Here is a 27,336-nt window from a genome sequence, read left to right as displayed (position 1 = left end):
ACCATGGGACCAAGGTTACCCGCTTGGAATAAAAATCTTGGAAAAAGAGAAGGTAAAGATAAGTTAAAAGGGTGGGTGGTTTCTCTTCCATAGAATTTTTGGTGTGACCATGATGTTGTCCTTGGTTTGTTGACCAATGGGACTGATTAAATCAGATTTTTCATGTGATTTGCAAAATTCTTGGGACATCCATACAAAATTCTTGGTAACAAATATCAGGAGGCTGTAAAATTTTTTTAAATCTGGAGCATCCATTGGTGAAACTCTTGATCTGATACCTCCATGTCTTATCTCGGACCATTGGGTCCGCAATTCCGCATCAAAGTGTTCATGATGTGTCAAAGCTACCAATACGATTGGATGGTCTTAAATTGGTGTAGATAGAGATACAAGTTATGCCTAAATATGCTATTCCTTGTTAATTTTTTGTCCCGTTTCTCGTAGCTTGATCAGGGCGTCAAATGCTTGATTTGGGTAAATCTTGACATTTTTTGTAGGATAATTTACATTGTTCTGTTTCTATCTGTATGGTTGGATTCAACGTTTGATATTCTCCTCCTCTGATGGATATTTCCCTCCTCTTTAACATATATCGTTAGGATATACAAGGGGGTGGAGGAGCCACCGTTAACTCCTAAAGGCTTAAAAGTTAACGATTTCTGTTAAAGAGGGAAAATAGCCATTAGACGGGGGGTGGGGGGGATATCACTTTCATCCGGGGAGTGTGTGGGCCCCAGTTAAGAATCCAAATAAAATAAATATTGTGGTCCCCACTAAAATGGGTTGTTTTGGAGTGACTTGAGCGGATGTTGTTGTCTTTCTCATGCTTGACTATTATTAACCTGCAGTGGTGGGCCTGCCCTCAGCCGAGCATGGCAAAATGAGAGGTGTTAGCACCACCTTAGATATTTGACTAGTAAAAAATGCACCTTGAGATTGGGTGATCTCATCTGTCCGATCATTGTTTACATCTAAGCAAATATAAAGCAGCTTAAAACATATTTAATTGGACATTTAAGGATTGGTGAATTGCATTGATTTTTGGGCTATTAAAGATTCGTGGTGTGACTGTCAATTGTTCTTTGTGCAATAGGTACCATGTGACAAAGGTTGCCTTCCCGGCTAGGAATAAAATGCATGGAAAAAGTGAAGGTAATGAAGTAAAAAAGAGTTAAGTGGCACATAAACCATGATAGTTTTTTTTTTTTTTGATTAGTATAAACCATGGTAGTTTCATATGAGATTGAGGCAACCATTGGATTGTTAGGAACACTTCCATGGAATTTTTGGTGGAGACCATATTGTTGCCGTGGGTCCCGCTATTAGACTAATTAGATTAGATTTTTGATAACCTTCTTGTGCTCCTCAGTCTCTCTTCTCTGTCTCTCTATTGAAAGTTTGAAACGAAGGTGCCACTATAATTATAGTATGGTTGAAATAGTGATTGAAATATTTACACACATAACATGCTCCTACAGAAAGTTTGTTACCGTTTTTCTCCTTTTTCATCTGCCTTCTGTCCTGCTTTTCACTCTCTGAATATTTCTGTATCAATCCATGCATCTGGGTTGTTGGGGATTCCTTTGAGAAGATCACCAAAACCCTTAAAGACCAACATGGCTACTTCCTCGAGGTTTCATAGGCTCGCTCCTGTTGCTGCTGTTGAAGATGGTGGGGGTGATCGAAATGGGTCTGTTTCTTCTCCACCTGGAGATGAAGGTACCCAAAAAAAAAAAACCCTTTTCTTGTTTTGTGTTTTCCTCTTGGAAATTGTTTTGTTTTTCTTGGTTTTTGATGGGTTTTTTTTTGTAGATTAGTTATAAATTTGGATGCTCTGGTTCTCCTTCTTAGTGGGTTTTTTTTATCTGGGTCTGTTTGGGTACATGGATTTTCAATCCAAGATTGTAAAATCCTGGAATTTACAAGCTAAAATCTAGAGTTTACAATCATGAATATGTACAATCTAGGGTTTAGCTTATAAAATCCAGGTTCTAGCTTGTAAAATCTGGGATTTTACAATCCTGGATTATAAATCCTTGTGCCTAAATAACCTCTTAGGGTTAATTGGGATTATAAAATCACATAATGGTGGTACTAGATTGAGTTTCCATTAAACTTGTGGCCGGTTGTTATATTCATGAGAACATGAGTTCTCTTTGACCAAATATACTGTGGTTGCTAGTTTATGACAAATTGAAGAGAGAATGTGGAAGGAATAGATACTTAGGTTCTCTGTTTTTTTGGTAGGTAGCTGGGATTGAACCTCTCCAGGTTGAAGAAGAAAATCTTAACCATTGAGCTAGAGGCTCAATCCCATGTTTGCACTGGTTCAGTCGTACTGTTTGACCTGGAGCCTTGGGTGGTCCTATGGACAGCACTAGTTTGTCCAATTTTCTTTCCTTTTTGCAGATTGTTGTCTCTTCTCTTCTCTGCTCTTTAAATGTTACAACTTTTAGCTCCTTGGATTTGGACTTCTTGTGTAGAATTTATACTGTCCATAAGGGTTGTGGAACAGAATCTGAGGAATCACAAGGATTTGTGTGCACCCAAAGGCGTTTCACCACCGAGCTCTATGTAAGGGCCACATATTTGGACCAATGTTGGTTTAGGCTCATTCACATCCATATTCACTGAACTTGGGACACGAGGCATGGTTATTGGCTCCTTGAACAGTGGACCGCCTGTGTGCTGGGGATATGATGGCTCAAGGCAATGCGAGTGTGCAAAGTTTGCCTCAATCACCCTTTCCTTTATGCCTATGCACATGTGCAAGTATGTGCCGGCTCAGTGTAAAGCACCTTGCCGAAAGCTTGGCCTCCTGTGTAGAAACAAGCAAGAGAGAAGGATGGTAAGATGCTTATAAGTATCACTCTCTCTTTTCAATGGGGGATCAAACTAAAAAAGCATGAATCAAAGCTTTGAAAGCAAAATGGAGGGAAACTCGAAAAGTCACCAATAACATTTTATAAAACCTAACTCTTAAGTGCTGTTCTTCGAAATTTAAAACACATCGACATTCCTCTCTCGTCTTATATTCAAAATAAGTACCCTAGTTTTAAACTTAGAACAAATTTTAGGCATTTAACCAGATTTCAACATAAAAAAGAAGTGTCTTCCAGGCTTGTGATTTCTCTTATTATAAGCCTTTTAAAGGTTATCAAGTTCATCGTCAACTGTTTCTCGCACCACCATGAACCCTTTTCTATAAACCAAAATGTCGCACTGACATCTATAAAGATAAAACTGCTTTGGGTTTAGTTTACTTGGGAAATTGTTCCACTTTCAGTAGAATGCTTTTTTTTTTATTTCTGTTGTCTTATCATTAACATATATTCTTTCGCGTGCTGTAGAGAATTCTTTGTTGGAGGGTGGCTATCGTCTTCCTCCACCAGAAATTAAAGATATTGTTGATGCACCTCCGCTTCCTGCCTTGTCATTTTCTCCTCAGAGAGATAAAATACTTTTCCTTAAGCGTAGAGCTTTGCCTCCACTGACAGAACTTGCCAAGCCAGAGGAAAAGCTTGCTGGTATACGCATTGATGGAAACTGTAATAGTAGGAGCCGCATGTGAGTAATCGGTAACCTTTCTCCCTTGAAACGAATGCATTTGTTCTCTGACTAGGCCAATTCATGGAAAACTTATCTTTCTTTCAGTTGCATTCCTTGTTTGTGAGAATGTGTTAATCTACATTACCAGGTCATTCTACACTGGTATTGGCATACATTCCTTAATGGATGATGGTACCCTAGGTCCAGAGAAAGAGGTATATGGTTTCCCTGATGGCGCTAAGATCAATTTTGTTAGCTGGTAATTTTCCATACTTATTACATCTCCATATTAGACATGTTTCATGGAACTTCCTAATTCTTATTCGTCTCCTTTGTGAATGGAACATTGAGATGACACATTGGTATATTCTATTTTTGAGCAATGCAATACCATGTCAATGGCCTCATAAAAGCATGGCATGTTGTTAAGCTGCCGTGCATTATTGGTGTTCTATTTTGCTTATTATCTTTTCATGTTTGTACAAGGTCACGAGATGGTCGGCATTTATCATTCAGCATTCGGTTTGGTGAGGTGATCGACTGTTTCTTTAAGTTGTTAATTGGGTACGCAATTCACTTTATCTCACTTCATTACTTTAACACCTTAAAGTTTCCGTTAATCAGGAGGATAATAGCAGCAAGCTGAAAGTGTGGGTTGCTGATGTGGAAACTGGAAAAGCTAGGCCTTTGTTTCAATCGCCAGATATCAACCTTAATGCAGTGTTTGACAAGTAGGTGCATGATTTATTATGGTTAGGTAAGCACTTTCTCTGTCCCCTTTCAGTTCTAATACTTTTAGTGCTCTTGATTCACAGTTTTGTTTGGGTTGATGACTCTACCTTATTGGTTTGCACTATCCCTCTTTCTCGTGGGGATCCCCCAAAGAAGCCCTTGGTTCCCTCTGGGCCAAAAATTCAATCTAATGAGCAGAAAAATGTTGTGCAAGTGAGAACATTCCAGGATTTACTGAAGGATGAATATGATGAAGATTTATTTGACTATTATGCTACAACACAGCTTATATTGGCGTCTTTGGATGGGACCATGAAAGCTATTGGACCTCCAGCTGTATATACATCCATGGATCCGTCTCCAGATGAAAAGTACCTTTTGATTAGCTCCATCCACCGTCCATATTCATTTATTGTACCTTGTGGGAGGTTTCCCAAGAAAATTGATGTATGGACAAATGATGGGAAGTTTGTCAGAGAACTTTGTGATTTGCCTCTTGCAGAGGATATTCCTATAGCATTCAATAGCGTGCGCAAAGGAATGCGTTCTATCAACTGGAGGGCGGATAGACCTTCAACACTCTACTGGTATAGACAAGAATTTCCTATCATCGTTTATAAGAAACAAAATTTAGGATGCAATCAGTAACAGAAAATTTGTGGTACCAAGTAATTTCATACCTGTTATTTCATGAGTATACTTGTGACTCATAACTTGTAATGCTTATACAGTAAAAGGTGATATATATATATATATATATATATATATATATATATATATATATATATATATATATATATATGAGGAAAATGATTGTGAGCTTGAAGCTCATATAGCTTATATGAGCTTGTGGGCCCAAATGCATGGGTCCCACATTTTTTGTGGTGATCCAAACCACTCATTTGCAAGGCCCCATCATAGATAGGGTGTGTACCAAAAATCAGCTCCATTGGATCATCCTAACCCCTCCAAAAGCTGAGGACAAAAATGGGCAGATTTGTGGCAAACGGTGTCTGTCCATTTTGCCCTCCACTTTTGGATGGGTTAGGATGATCCTATGGAGCTGATTCTTTGTACACACCCTATCTATGTAAGGGCCTTTCAAATGAATGCTTTGGATCATCCTAACAATTTGGGCCCACATGTGTTTGGGCCCTCAAGCTCATATAAGCTATATGAGCTTCAAGCTCACAATCATTTTCCTCTCTCTCTCTCTCTCTCTCTATATATATATATATATATATATATATATATATATATATATATATATGTTTATTTTCAAAATTGAAATTTGTGTTATCATTAGTATTTCGGTTTATCTTTCCATTTTGACTTACTGAAGTTTGCCAGGGTTGAGACGCAAGATGGAGGAGATGCAAAGGTAGAAGTTGCTCCACGTGATATAATTTATACACAGTCCGCTGAACTGCTAGAAGGGGAGCAGCCAGAGGTTTTACATAAACTTGATCTTCGCTATGGGTATGCATTTGAGTCCTTCTCTTGATGTTTTCATAACCGTTTGATGCCATAAGAATTTTTTGTGGGTTTTGGAAATACCTCTTTATCCAGAATGATTTGATCATTTGTTAGTCTATTTCATGAGACTGTTGATCTCCTCTTCTATAGATTTTCAATTGTGGTGGTTTTTATAGTGGCCCAAACAACATTTAGGTTGGATCTTTAAATACAGATGTCTTGAGCATCAATTGTAGGGGTGGATTTGCAAGGATTCTTAGATCCTTGTCTTGCATCTGTTAAAAATAAACTGGAAAAGAAAGATCCTTGTCTTGCATGTTGAGTTTAATCTTATACATAAGTTGGTAAAGTAACTTCATTTTTTCGATTGCATTCGCTGTGTAGGCAATTCTCTTTCAAGAGTGAAGATATACTCTTGAAATTACTAGCCGTTGGGGTGATTCTTATTGGGGCTAACTATGAGAGCTTTGCTAGTTTCCCACAATAATGACTAACACAGGCACACGCTGGATAATTGGTGCAAGCCCTAAGGATCACATCAATAATATACACACACACACAAAATTACTGATATGATGAAATTGATGGTTTGTACTATCAGTAAAAAATTGATGGTTAATACTGCTCAAGTTTTGGTAGCATGACCAATATAGTGGATCTTTGCTTGATAACTTAGTGGTTCCAATACTGTCAAACTGGGTAACAAGGACATTTACTTTGTGAAAAGTTGGCAATTCGGAAGCATCAAGAAGGCTATAGGAAGAAACCTCAATTTATTCTTTTACTGTTCTTACATAACTTATAACTCTTAGTTTAACTGGCTAGCTCAATGGTTGAGGCTTTGTATCTCAACCTAGAGGTAGCAGGTTCAATCCCAACTTACCTGCCAAAATAAATAAATAAAAAGAATTAATAGTTATATTGACAAATATATCGTTCAATATTTTTTTTTGAAAATCGTTCAATATTGAAAAATATATCGTTCAATATTATCATGCAATTGTCTGTATGTGCTGACATGTAGGTCTTGTTGTAATGACCTGGCTTAATACCTTGTTCCCATGTTCTAGCACTGATCCATGTGTACATATCTAAGTTCCACATCTGTCAAGAATTTGCAGCTTTTGAGGTGTTTTTTTGTTCTTCTGAAATTTCTGATTAAACTATGGGAATACATTGTTTATCATTGGATTCATGGCCAACACACTTGATCAATGTCATCAGCTTACTATCTGTCTCGAGTAATTGTTGTTTCTTCATCCATCTAGTATTTTGGTGGGTAATTAATTTGATGCTCCTGATCTTCTCTTTCTGCAGTGGTATCTCTTGGTGTGATGATTCTCTAGCTTTAGTGTATGAGTCCTGGTACAAAACAAGGCGAACAAGAACATGGGTTATTTCTCCAGGCTCTAAAGATGTGAGTCCACGCATATTGTTTGATAGGTCATCAGAAGATGTGTATTCTGATCCTGGCTCTCCAATGCTGCGGAGGACACCTGCTGGGACCTATGTTATTTCAAAGATAAAAAAGGAAGATGAAGGGACTTATCTTTTACTGAATGGTAGTGGCGCAACACCAGAAGGGAATATTCCATTCCTCGATTTATTTGATATGTAAGCTTTTTCAAAGTATTCTGATTTCTGTAGCCTTTATGTTGCTTATTAATTTTACACATAAATCTGATATAAATGTTTCCCAGAAATACAGGTAGCAAAGAACGAATATGGGAGAGTGAAAAGGAAAAGTACTATGAAACTGTTGTTGCTTTGATGTCAGATCAACGTGATGGTGATTTATATATTGATCAACTAAAAGTATTGACGTCCAAAGAGTCAAAAACAGAAAACACTCAATATTATATACATAGTTGGCCAGCTAAGAATTTATGTCAAATTACAAGATTTCCCCATCCATATCCTCAACTGGCCTCATTACAGAAAGAGATGATCAGATATCAGCGGAAAGACGGTGTTCAACTTACTGCGACACTCTACTTGCCTCCAAATTATGATCCCTCAAAGGATGGGCCTCTTCCTTGTTTGGTCTGGTCTTATCCCGGGGAGTTTAAAAGCAAAGATGCTGCTGGACAAGTCCGCGGTTCTCCTAATGAGTTTGCAGGGATAGGTCCCACGTCAGCCCTTCTTTGGTTGGCCAGAGGGTAATATTTTGTTTGCCAATTCTTACCTGTCATCCTCCGTTTGTGGCTTGCTTTCTTGTGGAAGTTACTTGAGGATATGCTGGGCAATAGTTTTGCAACTGGTGGGATCCATTTTGAACAATAAATCATGTAGTTTTCAATCACCAAAAGGTCCTATTTCCCTTCATTTATGTTTTTTCCATGCATGCCGCCTAGTTGATGCTTGAAAGTGCCGATTCAGCTTAATTTTCTATTTTTTGATTTATTAGTTATTTTGAAACATGAAGTAGAATTTTAACAGTGTGCTAATACAGCCAGTACATACCCATTAAACTTCCGTGTTTTGGTCAGATCGTGTTATTTGTAGGCCCATACGTACGAAACACATCTGTAGAGGCCTATCTAAAAAGGACACTCCATTCCAAAGAATTATCTTTTCGGGCTCCTGTGCCTAACACGTTGGGTGCTCGTGTATATGCCTCTTCGGACAAAATGTTAATTGTTTTTTTCCCTTCGTTTGTGGCATTAGGGAAGCACTTATGATTTAGATGTACACATTCTATCCAGCTGACATGTTTTATATAGCGAGTGTGTTAATATCTCCAAGAATTTTATGACATTTTTTTTTGCAAAGGTCTCTGTGTCTGATACCTTTCTTCCACATCTTATACTGCATATATCTGATTATAAGCTAATAGACCTACGCATGCATGCTGACATTAAGCTGCCTGTTCATTTTGTTTAAAAGACAAGTATGTGGGAATAATTAATTATAAAATAATTTTTTAACGGTAGTGATTAATACAATCTATGATTTTAAGGTAATACCACTAAATTTGGTCACATTTATCTATATCATCCTGTAATAAAGATAGAATCTTGAACAATCTGTATGTTAAGTTTGGGAGAAGTACAATTACAGTAAAATACTATCAAATTGGTTTAGGCTCTGTTTGTGGCCGAATATTGTGTTCCAGCGAGGTTCTCTTTGATAACATTGCTGATAAACACTTCCCATTCTCTCAAATAATTGAGGAATAATGTATTTTACAACCTGTGACTGTCAGTGGAATAACCTTAGGAATAGTAGTTTCAATTTTCAGTCTGATGTATATGATTTGTATCAATGGAGTTTTTAGTTAATCTATTCTTTTGGATATTTCTTGAGAAATATGATGTATGCACCTGTAGGTTTGCTATTTTATCTGGACCGACAATACCAATTATTGGCGAGGGAGATGAAGAGGCAAATGACAGGTAATTTGTTACCATGCTAATTACTTTCAGTCATATGATTTTTCTTAATGGTGGCAATTTTTCATTAAGAAAACAAAGGTAAGACCAAGATTGTTAAACCGAACAATACAACGGGAAACCAAAAATTAAGAATAAAGCATAAAAGGCAAGAATCTTAAAACCGATTCAAGGGGGAGGAAATCGAACATCTCCAAATCCGCCTTGTCTATGTCTTCCCTTGCAAGACTATCCGTCACTCTATTAGCTGCCCTACGAACGTGCATGAAGGTGATCGAAGATCCTTCTACTTTGTCTTGGATTTCAGCAAAATATTGCGCAAATCTCCAATGGGGCACGGAAGAGCCTCTAAGCTACCGGATTGCATTGAGGGAGTCTCCCTCCACTATCACCCTATCCAAGTAAACAAAGGAGTCTCCCTCCACTGTTAGTCATATGTTGCTATTCCATGCTTATATTTGTGATGAATAAGTAGAAATGTTAATCTGAAAATTAAGAAATGAACATTTTTATATAAACAATATATTAGAGCATTCATCATTCTTAAGTATTATGATGCACGCTGATAGGGTTAGTCATTGCCTTGGGGAAAGTCTTAGAGATAGGGTAATAGTTTGTCTGAGACTTTCATATCCTACTTACAAATTGCAAGGCCTGATCTCTGACATCATATGGTGGAGGCGAGGGCATGCTGATACTAGTTTATTGACCCCCTTTTCTAGGTGTCATGCACCTAGGCCGCACCATTAGTGGCAGTACTCTAAGTTGACCCCTTTTTTCATTGTATGAGTGACATTTTAGCTTAGTATTATCGTGTAGTTAATTAGTTGTAATGTTGGTGTTTCTTATGGACACCTCTAGGATGCAAGCTAATTGATCATGCAATGTTGTTTTGGCGGGTGCCAATTTAGAGTTGTTTTTCCTACAAATGATACTCTACTACGAATCTAGGGTGTCCATGGAAGGGTTGACAGAAACTCTATGAGACAGATTCTTCTTGAAGGTGGCCAAACAGCTGGATGGTTTGGAGTCAAGTTCTTTTCAAAGCGATGATGAAGATGGAGATGGACCAGATTCTTCACTTGACGAGGTTAATTTTTTTGAGCAGGGAAAAATGATTGGGGGCCATCCTTTGAGAAAATGAAAAGGAAGACTAAGTATGGTGGGGGGCCCATTAGAAGTACATGGTTTTTCTTTTCTTTTGTTCATAGGGCATATTGGTCTTTTTGGGAATTTAATGTAATTGGGATGCGTTAATAGCGTGCTTCAGTTAGGTTTTACTATTCACATCTCTATTTACTCACATGTTATTAGTTTTTATTTTCATGAGTTTTAATTGAGAAGTTTCTATTGTTAGGATTTTAGTCTCGAGAGGCCCCACCATTAGGATTTTGAGTTATTTCTTTCATATATTTATTTTAAATTGTTTTCATCATGGTTCTTTTTTTCTCTAATCATTGTTTTCCACCCACCTCGTAGTTTTTTGACTTTTTCCCATTTTTTCGTTATCTTGAATCTCACTTGTATCTATGGCTTAGGTTTTCATTTCCAACCCCATGATCAAGTTGATCAGGATTTCTTGTTAGTCTTATTGCATTCAAGTTTCACAAGTAGCTTTAGTTTCTCCTAGTTTGAATGTTACACGTAGAACTGTTATTTCGAAGCCCAGTTCTTCATGTCATATTTGTATCCATCAACTTTACATCAAACCTTAAACCACCTTCTTGTTTTTCTTCTCTTGCTATCAAGCATCATTTACCCCACATAAACCTGCATCATTTACCCCACATAAACTTGTAAAAATATAAACATAAGTTGAAGAAAATATGAAATATGGCACCCATGCGACTTATGAGAGATAGGCCCCATCTACGTAACTAAATCACTAATAAGCCATGCAATACAGCCCTTGACAACATAAAGAACTAATAAACATAATGAAATAACTAATGAAGCTTGCGATAGGGCCCATGATAGCATTCCCCTCAAGCTGGTGCAAACATATCTATCATGCCCAACTTGGATAGAATCCGGTGCAATTGAGGGTTTCAAACACCCTTTGTTAATACATTAGAGCATAGTTTGAAAACTTCCCCACCACACACAAATTAATAGAAAAGAAGGAAAAACTAGTGCTTTTTCTTTGCGGATGTAATAACATCTAGATTAGACAGCTGTGGTATAGGAGAGAGACTGCATAATTTGTTAATTCAAGATTTTTTTTACTGTTATCATAGGTCGCATTTAATTTATATACTGATGACTTCATAATATTGACTACTTTTTCACTATTTGTGAGTTATGCCTTTAGTTATGTTCAGATTACCGATATCCGCAAGACCATGTTTTGTTAATAGGAAAAACTTTGTTTTACGTTCTCTGATTGGTTGGTGAGAGTTTTTGGGAATTGTAATAGCCTTTGAAAGCTTGTTAAAACACTTAAAACAAGGTGGGTTTGTCCCATTATCAAAACATGACCACGCCGATATCAGTAGCCTATGTTTATAGTCTTGTTGACTGCTTTTTGATATGCATTGAAAATTTATCAGTCTGTTAATTACATCAGGCTATTATACGGAGCTACATAAAACCACTCAATTAGCAGAAGAGCATCATTTGACGTCAAACTTAAGCTTATTGGCCTGCTTTGAAATGAAGGAACCCACGTTTATGATACATCTTTTGGTTAAATGGAAGCCTCATTTTTGTTCTTGCTTGCATTAGACCAATTGACCTCATTCTCAGTTAAACAGGTATGTAGAGCAGCTAGTTGCGAGTGCTGAGGCTGCAGTTGAGGAAGTTATACGACGAGGGGTAAGCTTTTGTAGACGTTCCTTTAAGAACATCATTTGTTCAATTTTGTATTTACATTTGTTATAAAATGTTTTGCTTATATTGCACTTGTTTAGGTCGCTCACCCAAATAAAATTTCTGTTGGGGGTCATTCTTATGGGGCATTCATGGCTGCAAACCTCCTGGCACATGCTCCTCATCTTTTCTGTTGTGGAATTGCTCGTTCTGGAGCTTATAACAGAACACTTACTCCTTTTGGTTTCCAGGTATTTGCATTTCTCACGCGTACTACAACTGGCGAAGTTTTGACCAAAACAATTCATCCATTGTTGCCAACTATAGGAGCCATTTGGATACACAAATTTTAGAATCTTGGATTTCCTCAAAATCCTGGATGGGAGACGAGAGAAGAAGGAGACTGCCCGTCGTTTTCTGATTTATTGCCCTTCTTCCTGTCGAGAGAGAGAGTAGGACATCGTCCCGCATTTCCAGGTTTTAGAAATCTCAGGATGGAGGAGAGATTTCTAAAACCTCGATTTCTTGCTTAAAACCCATGATAATAGATTGTAAAATCGAGAATTTTACACTGCTTTCAAACTAAAACCTGGATTCTAAAATCCACATATCCAAACAGCCCCTTAGAAGCTTATTCCACTTTCTAATATGTGAGTTCCACATCTCCAAACAGCCCCTTAGAAGCTTATTCCACTTTCTAATATGTGAGTTTTCTTTCTTAGTATAGACGGCACATTTTCTGATTTTGACAATGTCCATTTCCGTTGGTGTAGAATGAAGACAGAACTCTTTGGGAAGCTACAAATACGTATGTTGAAATGAGCCCCTTTATGTCAGCTAACAAAATTAAGAAGCCAATTTTACTTATCCATGGAGAGGAAGATAATAATTCCGGAACTCTTACAATGCAGGTAAGAGTGCAATCATGCTATTAGTTATGAAACTAATGGTTCTGTGAAAAACTTAGAATTTATCTGGTTGCTGGCTGCAGTCCTTTTCTTCTTTTCTGTCATACCTTCTCTGTTTTAGTTGTTCACAATTGCATGCATACTGTAATTTTCTGACGAATAATGCTTGTATAATTTTTTCATATGGTTCTTGAACCCTTTAATCAATGTCATGGGTTACAGCATCCAATTATGGATGTTAGATGCTCTTGTTGGAGGAATCCAAGTACCTTTGGGATCATTTTTTTCCAAGGGTGCGCACCAATTTGTGGAGTTTTTTTTATTTAATTCTTTTGTTTGTGGCGAATGTGGGGGTTTCTTTTTTTTGGGGGAAAACTTTACAGTTACCTTATAGTAATGTTTTTGAGAAATGATGCACTAAAAAGTTCATATTTCAAGAAGCTTTTTTTCCTTGCATAGTTTGTGAGTTAGATAGGTTAGGGATGTGAATTTAGGATCTTGGGGTTGTCAAAGTGTCCGAGAGATTCAGGAGAATAGTCTACTTGTTCTTTGGAAAATGATAATTGGGCACACATTCTGCATGTGAGTCCTGGTTTTCATGTTGAGAAATGATGCACTAAAAAGTTCATATTTCAAGAAGCTTTTTTTCCTTGCATAGTTTGTGAGTTAGATAGGTTAGGGATGTGAATTTAGGATCTTGGGGTTGTCAAAGTGTCCGAGAGATTCAGGAGAATAGTCTACTTGTTCTTTGGAAAATGATAATTGGGCACACATTCTGCATGTGAGTCCTGAGCATACGCTTCCAAGGCACTGTTTTTTCCGGTAACTGGTGTCTGGGTACCCTGGTTTTCATGTTTTATAAAAGCACAAGAAAAAAAATGAAAAAAATAAAACCTCAATTCTCTGTCCCTCTCTCTTTCTCTCATCATGAGCAGCATGGCCAAGTGGAGGTGGTGGACGGTGGAGACTGCGATGGTGACGCAAAGGTACATTGCAACGGCAGTGCTCAGTTTGCGACAGCGATGGTGTGGCTACTGTGGTTGATGAAAACATACATATATAAGAGTTAGAAATAAGTTGGAAGTCCAAATTGGTTTTTCAGCTAAGCATTCATGTTTGTTTCTAATTCGCTAGTTTTGGTGTATTTTTGAGAATGGTATCAGTGAACCAGGTCACTCATATAGCTTGCATGGGATTATCCAGCTAGTCAGACTCTTAGATGGTGTGCCACATGATAGGCAGATATTGCATGTCAGTACAAAAACACTTGAATCATTTTTTTTTTGAATGGCACTTGAATCAATGTTAAAATTATAGGAGTAGAAAAGGGGGAGCGGGGTGCAAGTGTCAAAAGAACAAGTGTAAGTATCGGCTTACTGAACATGATAGCAACAGTTTATCAATAATTACATCATTAGTTGCTCATAATTAGAGGAAATCTCTTTTTGAACAATAACTGGCTCCCTCCCTCCCTCCCTCCTTCCTTCGTAAAGCTCTGTGTGTGTGTGTGTGTGTGTGGATATATAGAAAGATGTAGGGTTCTTGTGATCTTCTAGTGATGCCATTACTGATTGATGTTAGTGTACCATTTATACATATTTGTTAGTGAGGGTGTGACGCATAAAAGCTGCCCTTAGGAGGGGAGAAAAACCAGAAACAGGTGCTAATACCCTGAGGCTCACATTTGATTAGCTAGGTGGTGATGCAATAGCTTGCCTTAGGATTAGTCAGTTCTATTTCTCGATGGCTGCAAGAGAGGGATATAACGCAAAAGGAGGATTCAGCCCATCTCTCTCTTTCCTTTTTGCGCCCCAATGTGAGACATGGGGCGTGGAAAGGAAAGAGAGAGATGGGGTGGATCCAGCCTATTCTTGAAATACACAACTCGCACACACTCCCTTTCCAACAAAAGATCAATACACCAAGCATAATGTGTCTCTCTGAGGTGCAAAATTGGGTGGGTGGTGGATGGGTGGTTATATGCAGGGTTTGGACATAAAAATACTATTTATAAGGCTTCTTAGAGAAGTCATCACCTACTGATGTCAGTGGACCATTTACAGAGGTGAAAAAGTGCAGACAGACAGACACACACTTTCTCTCTCTCTCTCTCTCTCTCTCTCTCTCTCTCTCTCTCTCACACACACACACACACACACACACACACACACACACACACACACACACACTGTGTGTAGATAGATAGAATTTGTAGAGAAAGACCTACTATTCAGATGGCTTGAGAATGATGATTTTTGTGATTTCTTCTCATCTTCCATTCCTTTAATTATTCTATAACCATAGAAAATTTTCAGGTGGCTAGTTGTTGTGTTTGTTTCCAAAAGTCCCATGCACATGTTGAAACCTGACTTCTATAGTAAAAAATGTTGCACGTTTTCTTATTTTCTATTATACGTGGTTATTGTATATCCCTAAGAAACACAATAGACTTTTTTTTTTCTTGTTGTGGTTACTCTGTTCATAACATTAGATCAACCAGTTTACTTTTTTAACTTGGGCATGTGGGTATAATTTGATTTGTTAATTAATTGCACCCTCATTCATATTCTGTTCCTTAATGATTGGATCACGAGAGATTAACTAGTACTCTCTCAAATTTTTTTAAAAAAAAAACTGGTGCAGTCAAGGATAACAAACAATGTTAGTTTGCTTCCTGCATTCTCATATGCTATCAATGCCATTGTTTTGTTTCTAAATTAATTCTTCCAGCATTCTCCTATGCTATCAATGCCATTGTTTTGTTTCTAAATTATTGAATTCAATTTTTTTTTTCATTTTTTCCCACTTGCTACAGTCAGATCGGTTTTTCAATGCTCTCAAAGGCCATGGCGCACCCTGCCGTCTAGTGGTTCTTCCCTTCGAAAGTCATGGTTATGCTGCAAGAGAGAGCATTATGCATGTCCTCTGGGAGACCGATAGGTGGTTGCAGAAGTACTGTGTAAACAATTCTGATGAGTTGGCAGATCTCGATGCTCGTAAAGCTGATGGCAGCACAGCTGTCAGTGATTCTGAAAACAAAGCCCTTTCAGCCAGTGGTGGTGGTGGGGGTTCAAGTCAGGAAGGTCTGGAGCAGGAGGGATTTTATTCCACACCAAGGTCATCACTATGGTAATTTCTCCCCGTTGTTCATTGTTTTCTTCACTCTAAATCTATCAAGTTAATTAGTTGTAACTTATAAGTAATACTTTTGTTGATGCTGATGGTTGCGCTTAACTGTTAGCAGTAATTCCACCCGTTAAAATCCTCATGGTGCACTGATCTTAAGGTCTAAAAATTGTTATCATGGTGAACTTTTTTAGTCCACTTTTGTGACGGAATGATATATATGCTCAATCGCCGCTAAGGGTTCGCAAGATTATTCTATTACAAATCAAAGGATCATTCTTTAGTCATTTACTCAGTTTCATTTTTCTCTATGAGGTACCAGGTGAAATAGAACGATCTTAGAAGGGATATAATGAAATTCCGGGAGGAATGATCTATTTTATTTGATTGATGGATCCAACATTATAATGAATTATACACGAGTGTTCTAAAACTGACATAGATATGGTCAGCCATACGTCGGTGAATTTGTTCCCGGGTTGATCCATGATTTATGTTTCATCTTTCCTTTCCTTTTCATTTGTTTCGAGAAATAGATCGATCAATTCCGATTCTTTCTTTTTCTATTGATTCTTTTCCGATCGAGATGTATGGATCTGTGGATCTATGTGTCTGTATAGATCCTGCTCACTCAACTACTCTATAGGTAAGGTACTCCGCCAGAAAGAGCTCTGATATTTCATGACTTAGTTCAATTAGCGTGTCGTATGAGACAAAAAGAGAAGTCTCGCTCTAGGCCACCATAACGTAAGGGTATGATAGGGGCGTGGTTTTTTCCAACAAAAGTATGATGGGAGAATAGAATGCTATGCATTCTTTTCGATTTCGATACAGTAATGTGCATTGAACACCTTTATAGCCAATGTTGTCAAAATTAGACATAAATTTGAGTACTATAATCTGAATTGGACCCAAAATAGATTGAATTGGATCCAAAATAGATTCTCAAAATCTAAAACAAACAGGGTCTTAACAAACAGAGCCTTAATCTTGAGTCTAATAATCTGTTTAATACTTTAATGTAATTTAATGGTTTTCAATGGAAAATAGATAATTGCACATTTTATTCTTATTTTTAATAATTTTTTCTGATTTTATATATAAATAAAAAATCTTACAATTTACGATTCGATACGATTCGACCCCTCTTACGATTTACGATATGATTCCGATTTTCAGAACATTGTTTATAGCATCATCATGCTCTTATGGTTAAAATTTTAAAGCCTGAATAGCTTGGTATCTTTCACACGACAACTCAACTCAACTCAACTAAGCCTTTGTCCCAAACTAGTTGGGGGCTGTCACACAAAATTTGTAATTAAGTTGCTTCACTGATTTTGGAGTAGTGATGATTGTTGGTCTTTATGTTTTGCATCGCAATGTGGATTAGAAGGCATGACAAGATGGTTTTTGTCACTTTGAGCCGGGTAGATTCTTTCACCTTCTTCATGAAAATTTTCTAAAGGATTTTCATTAGCCGACCCCAACTAGTCTGGGACAAAGCCTTGAGTTGAGTTGAGTTGACAAGATGATTTTTAAACTTTAATTTCTCAGGGAGAATCTTTGAATTTCTTTACGTATCTGAGAAATTTCTTATGAGAGCTTTTGCCCAAGTAAAATGTTAATCTAAAAGGTCCCACAGAATGAAAGAATAACTGAATCATCCTTGAAACAGAAGCCTAGTTCTGAATCCTAGTTGCAATGTAATGAAAGAGCTTTCTCTGATGATTTGGTAATTAGAGGTAAACAAGAAAGGAAAGTAGATTTCCCCAAGAACCGTTCAAGAATTGTAGGTCACCATCTGTATGAAATTTCAGGACTATTGTACCTTATGTTTCCGACCCTTACTGTTACTTGTAGGTTATACCTGATACTGTGTACACTAGTATTTCTGTAATGCCACTTATAGTTCACATGGTGGAGCTCATGTGATTGCCGATTGTTATAGCTCTTTATTCAATATTTTCTTGTCTTCACTTTTGTGAACGCCTTTTTCATTTGTTTTATAAGGTTCTGGATCTCTTTCTGGGTGTTTATATCAGGGCATTGTATTCTGCAAAATGGAAAGTACATGCACTTCAAACATATTAGACCATCTAAAAATGTAAATATATGAGAAATGACATACTTGTATTCAGATCCTCCTGCCATATCTGAGCGAGATGTTGGGTCCTACTTTAGGAGTGCTTAGAATGCTACCTGGACATTTTGGGTACATATTGGCTTTCTGAGATATGAAATGTTGCCTAAAGGCCTAATCTGTTTGTATAACTGCTTAATAGTCAGTGTTCCTTAAAGTCTTAAAACTTATCTCTTGATATTCCAGTAGTCAATGCTCTTAAAGTCTCTAGCTTATCTTGATATTCTTCTATTATTGGATTTTTCAAGGCTGGACAACCTCACCTAAAAGATATGCTTAAGTTGTCAAATCATTTTATCTTCTCAGTTGTCATTGACAAAGTATTTTTGTTTAATGTAAAAATTTCATAAATTTCCCGATTTGTTTTATTCTGTTTTCTATGCACAGGGTGTTTTTTAACGCCATATCGGTCTATTTTGTATAGATGAAACCAATTTGCAAGTGCGAGTAAAGTTCAACTTTCACTACGGATCAATGACAACTTGCAACAAGATGGGTAATGAAAAAACTGGAGAAAAGTATGATATTTGATATGAAGTAAACTCCAGTTTATTCTGTTGACATGGACCCTTTGCTTCTTAATTGTATAATGTGAAAAACTGTTATCCATAAATCCTCTCCGTTCATGTACTTCTAATATCCTGTACATTTCCATTATATTCATGCAACGTTGTGAAATATACGGTGGCTAAGCATCGCTGTTACTCATCTGATTTGTAAAACTTTTGATCTTTGGAATGGGGTACAAGATTGCTATGCGCAGCGGAACATGAATCGCATAGAATAAAATTTTTTGATCAATCTTCCCCGTAAACCTAGGAATCTAGGGTCTAGATGATCTGATGGTGATTAAAATAAATACATAAGTAAGAAATAATACCTTGTGGCTGTCCAAAATAACAACCTCTACTTGATCTACTACTCGAACGGCTACGATCATTTTTAACGGCGCAGCCCCGCAAGTTAAATTGATGGATTACTTCGGAATGCTCTTATAGAACAACTCTTGTTCTATTATAGGTACTGATTTCTATCAGAGCCTCTCTATCAGAACCTAAATGGGAGAAAACATAAAAATCCTAATGGAGCTTTTTGGTTTTTGTTCTTAAAACTAGAACTAGAAGTAAATGAGTGAGAGAAAGAGAGACTTGGATGTTTTGTCTGTCTGCTTTGTGAATATGCAATCAAGCTTTATAATATGCACCTTTGAGCTAAAATCGAACCTGAAAACTTGCAGCACTTGGCTCATAACTGCTGGAGCTAGGGCTGCAACTTGGGTTGATATTTAAGAATTTGGGTTGAACTTTCACCATAAAACTGGGTCGGGTTCGGATTGATTCCGATTCATTTTTAGCAAAAGCTCAACCTATCCCGACCCAAGTGGCACCCCTAGCTGGAGACAGAGGCTTGACCCAATTGAACATCAATTTGATTTGGTTAAATATTTGATTACCATGCCAAACCTGGTTCTTTATGTTATGCTTTGCAGTTGCTGCTTTTCATTTTTGTCGATGTCAATTTAACATTGAAAACTTGAAACTGGGATGAATGATATTCTTGAGAGGTGCTAATATGAAAACCCATCAAGAAGAGAAGTTGAAATGATGGGTGACAGTATCAAAACAAACAGTGCTCAGTACAGAGGATTTGGACCCCTTGGCAAGAACAAGAGCTACTCAACTAATATTTTTGCTCCAGCACTGAATTAACAAGAGGGGAGATCAGTTATGCCACATGGCGGCATCCTGTTGCTGCGACCCCAAGTGCACTACACTCTTTTGTGAGAGTCTACAGTATATATTTTCCTTCTATGGTTTGCAGTGCAGGCAAGGAGTGACCCACTTGTCTTGTTCTGTTGTACAGAATATCTTCCTTTTTCTTTTCTTCTCTGCTACTCATGATCTCAGCATTCTTGGCACCATCTTTACAAACTACTATAATGTCTACATTCTTTGAAATTTGAATGCTAACCACCTTCACAGAATGCAGTTTCACATTGTAAATGTAGGCTATCAGTGCTCTGTTGTTTTTTTTTAATGATAGATGATTTTATTAAATTTTTAAGACAAATTGGCCGAGATGGTCTACACAACCAAATAGGATCAGTACTCTTCCTATATTGTGGTAATTAAACTTGAGATTTAAAAACTCCCCTAGTCAATCATTAACTCACCCGAGTCATTTTGCTCTATCAAGTCAATAAAGTTGTTTGCTCATAGGATGGACTCACCTGAGTCGACCAGATTTAACTTGGGTGAGGTTTTGTCTTGAGTGAGTTTTTTTTAACACTGATTAAACCAGCCCTCCAAGACTCGCTCTACTGACTTGACTTGACTTGGCCAGTTCCTTGGCGAGATGTTCTTCTTTCGAAGCGAGTCACACACAGAATGAACCATGACTCTCTTGGGTCTTGATATGAGATTAGAGCCAAGGCTCTCTTGGGTGATTGGGTGTTGATGGATTTGAATCACAAAGAAGACAGTCATCATTGCCTTTTGATATTTAAGATAATATCCTCATCAAAAGAGAGGAGAGGAAGAAACCAAGCCCCTCAAAACAGTCCATGGATGAAAAAGCTGACTCAATTTCTCCGTCGAGTAGTCGCATTATGCATCTTTTTGTAGGAAAGTGGCCAAAGTGGCCAAAAAGAGGAGATGAAAAGCAAGCAAATATGTGAGGACAATACAACAATGTCTACATCTATAGGGACACTCCTACCACTTTGCTTAAAATAATATCTCTAGAAAAGTAAAAGGGGAGGTTAAAAACAAGAAGGAAATTTCCAATGCTAGCTTGTAGTGGAAGAGCACTACCATAAAGAGAGTGATGTATCTGAATTTTTTTCTCCTTTTTAATTTGGTGAGCAGTATTTTAAAACTAGAGTAGAACTCAGCTGAGTCAACTCGGACAAGTCAATGATAGATGAATTAATTTAGGCGTGTCAAAGGAGTTTTGATTGACTTGATTGGGGGTGCTACTTGGGTTGGGTTGAGCTTCTGCTAAAAAAATGAATTGGATCAACCTGATCCCTACCCGATTTTATGATAAAAGTTCAGCCTGAATTCCTAAAAATCGACCTGGGTTGCAACCCTAGACTTGATAGGACAAAACTTAAGAATTAATAAAGAGAGAGTACTCAGGTGAGTTACTGATTGATGCCCATTTTTTTCTCTTATTTTTAATTGGGGTGAACAGTGTTTTGAAACTTGGAATCGGACTAGAACTCAGTGAGTCAACTCAGGCAAGTCAATGATTAATGCAATAAATTTTTATTGTCTTGGAGGAATAAAATGAGTTATGATTGACTCGACAAGACAAAACTAGGACTCATAAAATAGAAAAGAGTACTCAGGCGAGTCAGTGATTGAACCCAACGACGTAAATGGTTGTAATGGCTGAACTTCGAATTTTAGCATGAATGACGATGGGACCCACCTTTAGGAATCTAATAAAGAAAGAAAAATCAGTAGTTGTGGAAGGAAAGTCCAACATTTCACTGTGGAAATATGGGTCCCATGAATCAAAAGTGTCCACCCAGGGGAAAAGAACATTCCAATGTATTGAGACTTGATAGGGCCCCACTTTCAAGTCCAGTTGTAGCTGTTGATCTAGTGGGCCACCACAACTTTATGTAGTTTTAAACTCCTAAAGACTATAATAATTCTTGTATTATTACATATTAGGGAAATGATATTTCCACCCCTTCCCCTTTTTCTTTTTCATAAAATAATATAGTTATATAGTGGTAAAACATCATTACATCACCATCAGAGTAAAACCTTACTTAGACCTAAACATAAGAGGATTAAATATTGAGATGATAGCTTTATATAACATCCATCATTGGCATATTTCAGTGGCCCCTTGAGCATCAAGCCAAATTTTGCTCTTCATGGGTTGGGCCCTGTTTACACCATGAGCCATCTATAATGAACCTTGGCTCTACCATAGTTGCATACTTATATTATCTTAAGTGAATCTGATGTGGATCAATTGCCTTCTGAATCATCTTGATGTAATACTTCACGCCGACCACCCCTACATAATTTTTAACTTTAGATGAGAGGAGTCACCAACCTTAGGATTTGATTTTTCTTATGACTTTGACAGATTATAACTTTATGCACACCCGACATTCAGACAAAAAAATTTCTATAACTTTGTTGAGGGTTTAACTTAATATATAATTTTACGAATGTTTACCATACTTACGAATAGGATATTAAACCCTCTTTAGAGACCATTGACTGAGATGAATATGTCTTCAAATGTGCGATTTAGAGTATATACACATAGAATTATGTGCAAATAATTTTGAGATTTTTTAAAGAATTCTTCAATTAATCAGGGAATTTTGTAACTATGGGCTCGGTCTTCACTAGAATTTTGATGGGTCTAGCTTTGGGAACCCCGGGCCTTTGTAGGTCCTATTGGAGAGGCAAACTCTAGTAAAGCGGAAGTGTGCGCCGCTCTTCAAACTCCTTGAACGAGAAGCCTTGTATAATGTAGTGGTGGAAGGGGACTCATTCAATGTGATCCGTTGGTTCCCATCCTTTTTCTTGGAGATTTGCTAGTTTATTTGATGAGATTCAAGATATAGTAGCAGGCTCGAGGATTTCTTTTTCGGTATGTGAGGAGGTCGGCTAATAGCAAAGCAGATAGGCTAGCCAGGGATGGTGTCTCTAGACAAGGTTTGGAGATTGATTACTTTCTTCCCCTTGACCTCTTTCCGCCCTATCAATAAATGAGGATGTTCTATATTGTTGGATTGTATTCCTTCCATTTCTTCCTGTGTTGCCGTATGGACCATCTCGGTCTTTTTCTATTTAATGAATACCTTTGTCATACAAAAAAAAAGGCTCGGCCTTAAACATGGTACAATTTCTTAAGATTTTACTAAGGTAGCTTAAGTAAATGTGCATAAATACAAGCGTTGAAAGTAAGAGAAATAAGAGAAAAAAATAGGGGAGCTAACTTTTTGTCCTCCCAAAGAAATCAAGAAACTACTGTTTCTACATTCGGACAATCTCCACCGTTCATGCCATAAGCTCTACAGTATGAGTTGTATTAAATTACTTCCCAAACATATAAGTGATGGTCTTAAATTAAGGCCAAGATCTCTCTCTCTCTCTCTCTCTCTCTCTCTCTCTATATATATATATATATATATATATATATATATATATATATATATATATATATATATAAATTCATGCCATAAGCCCACATGTATTTGGCCCTCAAGATCACTGAGGCGAGATGTTTTGCCACATCTGCTAATATCGAACAAAATATTAACAGACACTTGTTTAAGCTTAAACAAGTAAACATTAATTAAAAATGGGTAGTTCATGAGATGGATTCTCTTACCCTTTGGTGCTTTTCACAAGGTGTGGACTGAATACCAGCTTATTTTTTTGTGGTTAAATGTAAGCACTGACTAATCATACATTAAGGAGGCATGAGTTAAGGTTGCACTTAGAAATTTAAGTAATCCGGCTTATCTTTAGTTAGTTAGGTTGTTTTTGGAATCTAGTATGGGATTAGCATTTCCACTATTAAAATTATGCACTTACTCCTACGTCAGTTTCTCTTACATCCATGAGAAGTTGACTAAAGAAAGAAACTTTTCGATCAATGGTTAAAAGAATTGCTAGATCCTACAAAGGGCATAGGGGCATGATGTGAAATCAAGACCGTTGATCTTGTAGAACATCATGAGACGATCCACATGATCCTAGTCCCTCCCTAAAAAAAAAAATCAACGGTTTAGCTTTTCTTGGCGGGACCCTTATTTAGGATTGATGGTCGATGTTATCGACTGATCAAATAACGTGGCATGAATGGGGCCAATAAGTATCTTTTACGAAGGAGCATAAATTTATGGGTGGTTATTCGGTTAAAACCGAACCGAAAAAACCGAAATGCTAAAACCGAATTTATTTAGGTTTCCCAAAATTCAAACCTAACCGAAACCGAATTGAAGGAGCATTCTAAAATGTACTTTTCTTTTCATGAAAATTCAGAATCGACCATTGTTTTGGTAATTCTTCACCCTTTTTTTTTAAATTTCAAGGCTTTCTTTGGCTTTTATAACAATCAATGAGCAGTCCTAGTCGAATGAATGACTTTTAGTTTCAGTTGGTTGCAGGTAGTTAGCGTGGTGATGTAAGTAGTCAATAGAGAGGTGATAAGCCTTGTCAACCGAGTAGAATAGTGTTTGGGGTTGTCATTACCTAGATAATGACAACCTATATAAGCTTATCTAAGCTATTGCTCAAAAATACATGTGGCCCCACATCTTTTGGGGGATCCAAAGCATTCATTTGGAAGGCCCTTTTATGGATATGGTGTGTACAAAAAATCAGCCCTATAGGATCATCCTAGCCCAATCAAAGGTGGAGTGGAAAATGGACAGGCACTATGTGTCCATGTTTCTGCCCATTTTTTCCCTCAATAGATGGTAGGGTTAGGATAATCCTATAGAGCTGATTTTTGGTACACACCCTATCCATGGAAGGGCCTTCCAAATGAATGCTTTGGATCCCCAAAAATGTGGGGCAACATGTGTTTTTGAGCTATAGTTTATGAACACTTTCTTATATATATATAGAAGAAAATGATTGTGAGCTTGAAGCTCATATAGCTTATATGAGCTTGAGGGCCCAAACACATGTGGGCCCATATTGTTAGGATGGTCCAAAGCATTCATTTGGAAGGGCCTTACATAGATAGGGTGTGTACAAAAAATCAGCTCCATAGGATAATCCTAACCCATCCAAAAGTGGAGGGCAAAATGTACAGACACCGTTAGCCACAAATTTGCCCATTTTTGCCCTCCGCTTTTGGAGGGGTTAGGATGATCCAATGGAGCTGATTTTTGGTACATACCCTATCTATGATGGGGCCTTGCAAATGAATGGTTTGGATCACCACAAAAAATGTGGGACCCATGTGTTTGGGCCCTCAAGCTCATATAAGCTATATGAGCTTCAAGCTCACAATCATTTTCCTCATATATATATATATATATATATATATATATATATATATATATATATATATATATATATATATATATATGAGGGATGGAAACTAAGGCTCTGTTCAATTGCGATCCTAGGAAAGCAAATCCCTGGAAAAAGCCTCTTTTTTCCTTGAAAAGACAGAATTCTGGTGTTCACTTGCTTTCCTGAGAAAGTAACAAGCCTAGGTGGAAAATGTCAAATAATGACATGGAAATTGCCAAAAATGATGTGGATTTGTCTCTTTTCTCACGAGTGTGGGAAATCAAATCCAACTATTTTGGTCGGATTTGCTTTCCCAGGAAACTAGTGAAAAAAGGTGGGCAAGCAGTTTCTCGGGAAACCTTTTCCTGCACAGTTCCTGCGCACGTGAACAGGCACGAGAAACCTTTTCCTACACACTTTCCCTGGATTTCTTTTCCTAATGCCACGTCGGATTCCCGGGAAACCTTTTATTTTCCTTTCCCGGGAAAACAAGTGAACCACCTAAGGGAATTATTTCAATTTCTCCCAAAAATCTGTGGGAATTACACATCACTTTTTTTTGACTTTTTTTAACAAAGGCACTCATTCAACCAACATATTTACAATCCTACCCCCTCCTTTATGCTTTCTAACAAAGGCAGCCATTAAAGCCACTTAATTTCAATCATCCCCCTCCTTTATGCTTTTTAATAAAGGCACCCATGAAAGCCACATAATTTCAATCTTACCCCCCTCCTTTATGCATTTGTAATAAAAAATCCATAGGGTGATCTTAACCGTCCGATGTAAGAGGAACAACATATTATGGAAACCTCTATCGAATGGACGGCTAGGATCAGCATATGGAAATGATTTCCCCGGGTCATTTTGACCCGTAAATTTCCCCGTGTCATTTTGACCTGGCCCATGTCACCCGGACCCTTACGGGTCGGGTCAAACCCTCTCATATTTTTCTAAATCTTTTTGATGGGCCCAGAAATTAATTTCTTCAAATCTTTGCACTGGTCTATCCCCCACAATTGGTAGGCCCAAAAAAATAATTTCTTCAAATCTTTGAACAAGGTAGGCCCCACCTGTATTTTTCAAAGTGCATTGTACGCACCGCCCTATGATCCAAACCCTCCATTTGATAATCATAGCCCTTCAATCTAAAGAAAAACTGCATATTACGGAAACCTCTATAGATTGGAGAGTTGTGATCATCCAATGGAAATGATTTTTGGGGCATGACTTATTTACATTTTGGCCCATCAAATGAATGGTTTCGATCATCCTATGGTGTGGGTCGTGCATTAACATTAAGGCCAAATTGTAGGCCCCACCCAGATTTTTCAAATGAAGTTTGCGGTCAACGGCATAGGATGATCCAAGCCGTCCATTCGATGGGATGATTGCAACCCTCCGATCTATAAGGTTTTTCCGTAATATGCAGTTTCTCTATAGTCTATCATGATAATCTAAATATAATGTTTTCCCACTCCCCGTGCATCGCACGGGGTGTCCCACTAGTGTGTGTGTGTGTGTGTGTGTCTATATATATATATATATATATATATATATATATATATATATATATATATATATATATATATATATATATATAGAGAGAGAGAGAGAGAGAGAGAGAGAGAGAGAGAAGTGTGGCTACACATACGTGTAGCTACACCGACGGCTTAAAATACATTGGGCCCACATTGTTTGAGTGATCCAAACCATTCATTTGATAGGCCCTCACATTAATAGGGTGTGCCCAAAAAGTCAGCTCCATTGGATTATCCCAACCCTTCAAACTGTTGAGGTAAAAATGGACAGATATGTGAAGGTTTTTACATGTCCATTTTCCCTCCACAAATTGTAGGGTTGGGATGATCCTATGGAGCTGACTTTTTGTGGACACCCTATCTATGTGAGGGCCCACTGTATTTTAAGCTGTTGTGTAGCTAAGTTAGCTACACGTATGTGTAGCTACACTTTTCTCATATACATATGAGAAAACGGTTTCTACACACAAGTGTAGATAAGTTATCTATACACTAGCTTAAAATACAGTGGAAGGCATATTGTTTGGGTGATCCAAACAATTCATTTTATTGGCCCTCACATAGATAGGGTGTGCCCAAAAAATCAGCTCCATAGGATCATCCCAACCCTACGATTTGTGGAGGAAAATTGGACGTGTATAAACCTTCACA

At 37.5% G+C, this 27,336-nt stretch overlaps 1 protein-coding gene across 2 annotated transcripts; it reads left to right on the top strand.

Moving 5' to 3' along the window:
- Positions 1-1,365: 1,365 nt before the first annotated feature.
- On the top strand, positions 1,366-18,882 carry LOC143853465 (Prolyl oligopeptidase family protein). Of its 2 annotated transcripts, XM_077363248.1 has the most exons (15): positions 1,366-1,719; positions 3,351-3,567; positions 3,698-3,808; positions 4,036-4,081; positions 4,174-4,280; positions 4,365-4,868; positions 5,632-5,760; positions 7,075-7,371; positions 7,458-7,916; positions 9,087-9,152; positions 11,903-11,963; positions 12,059-12,208; positions 12,731-12,868; positions 15,681-15,994; positions 18,559-18,882. In XM_077363248.1, coding segments are annotated over exons 1-15 (2,853 nt in total). In that variant the 5' UTR covers positions 1,366-1,466; the 3' UTR covers positions 18,560-18,882. The 2 variants fall into 2 exon arrangements, with proteins under 2 accessions (XP_077219363.1, XP_077219362.1); XM_077363247.1 differs by lacking the exon at positions 18,559-18,882 and having other exon boundaries at positions 15,681-15,998.
- Positions 18,883-27,336: the final 8,454 nt, after the last annotated feature.

The sequence above is a fragment of the Tasmannia lanceolata genome, unplaced genomic scaffold (assembly GCF_043159265.1).
Source record: "Tasmannia lanceolata isolate RefF3 unplaced genomic scaffold, GAP_Taslan_0.1 ptg000019l, whole genome shotgun sequence".
In the NCBI taxonomy this organism is placed as follows: Eukaryota; Viridiplantae; Streptophyta; class Magnoliopsida; order Canellales; family Winteraceae; genus Tasmannia; species Tasmannia lanceolata.
The sequence above is the reverse complement of the archived record's forward strand: the minus strand, read 5'-3'. Positions and strand labels throughout refer to the sequence as shown.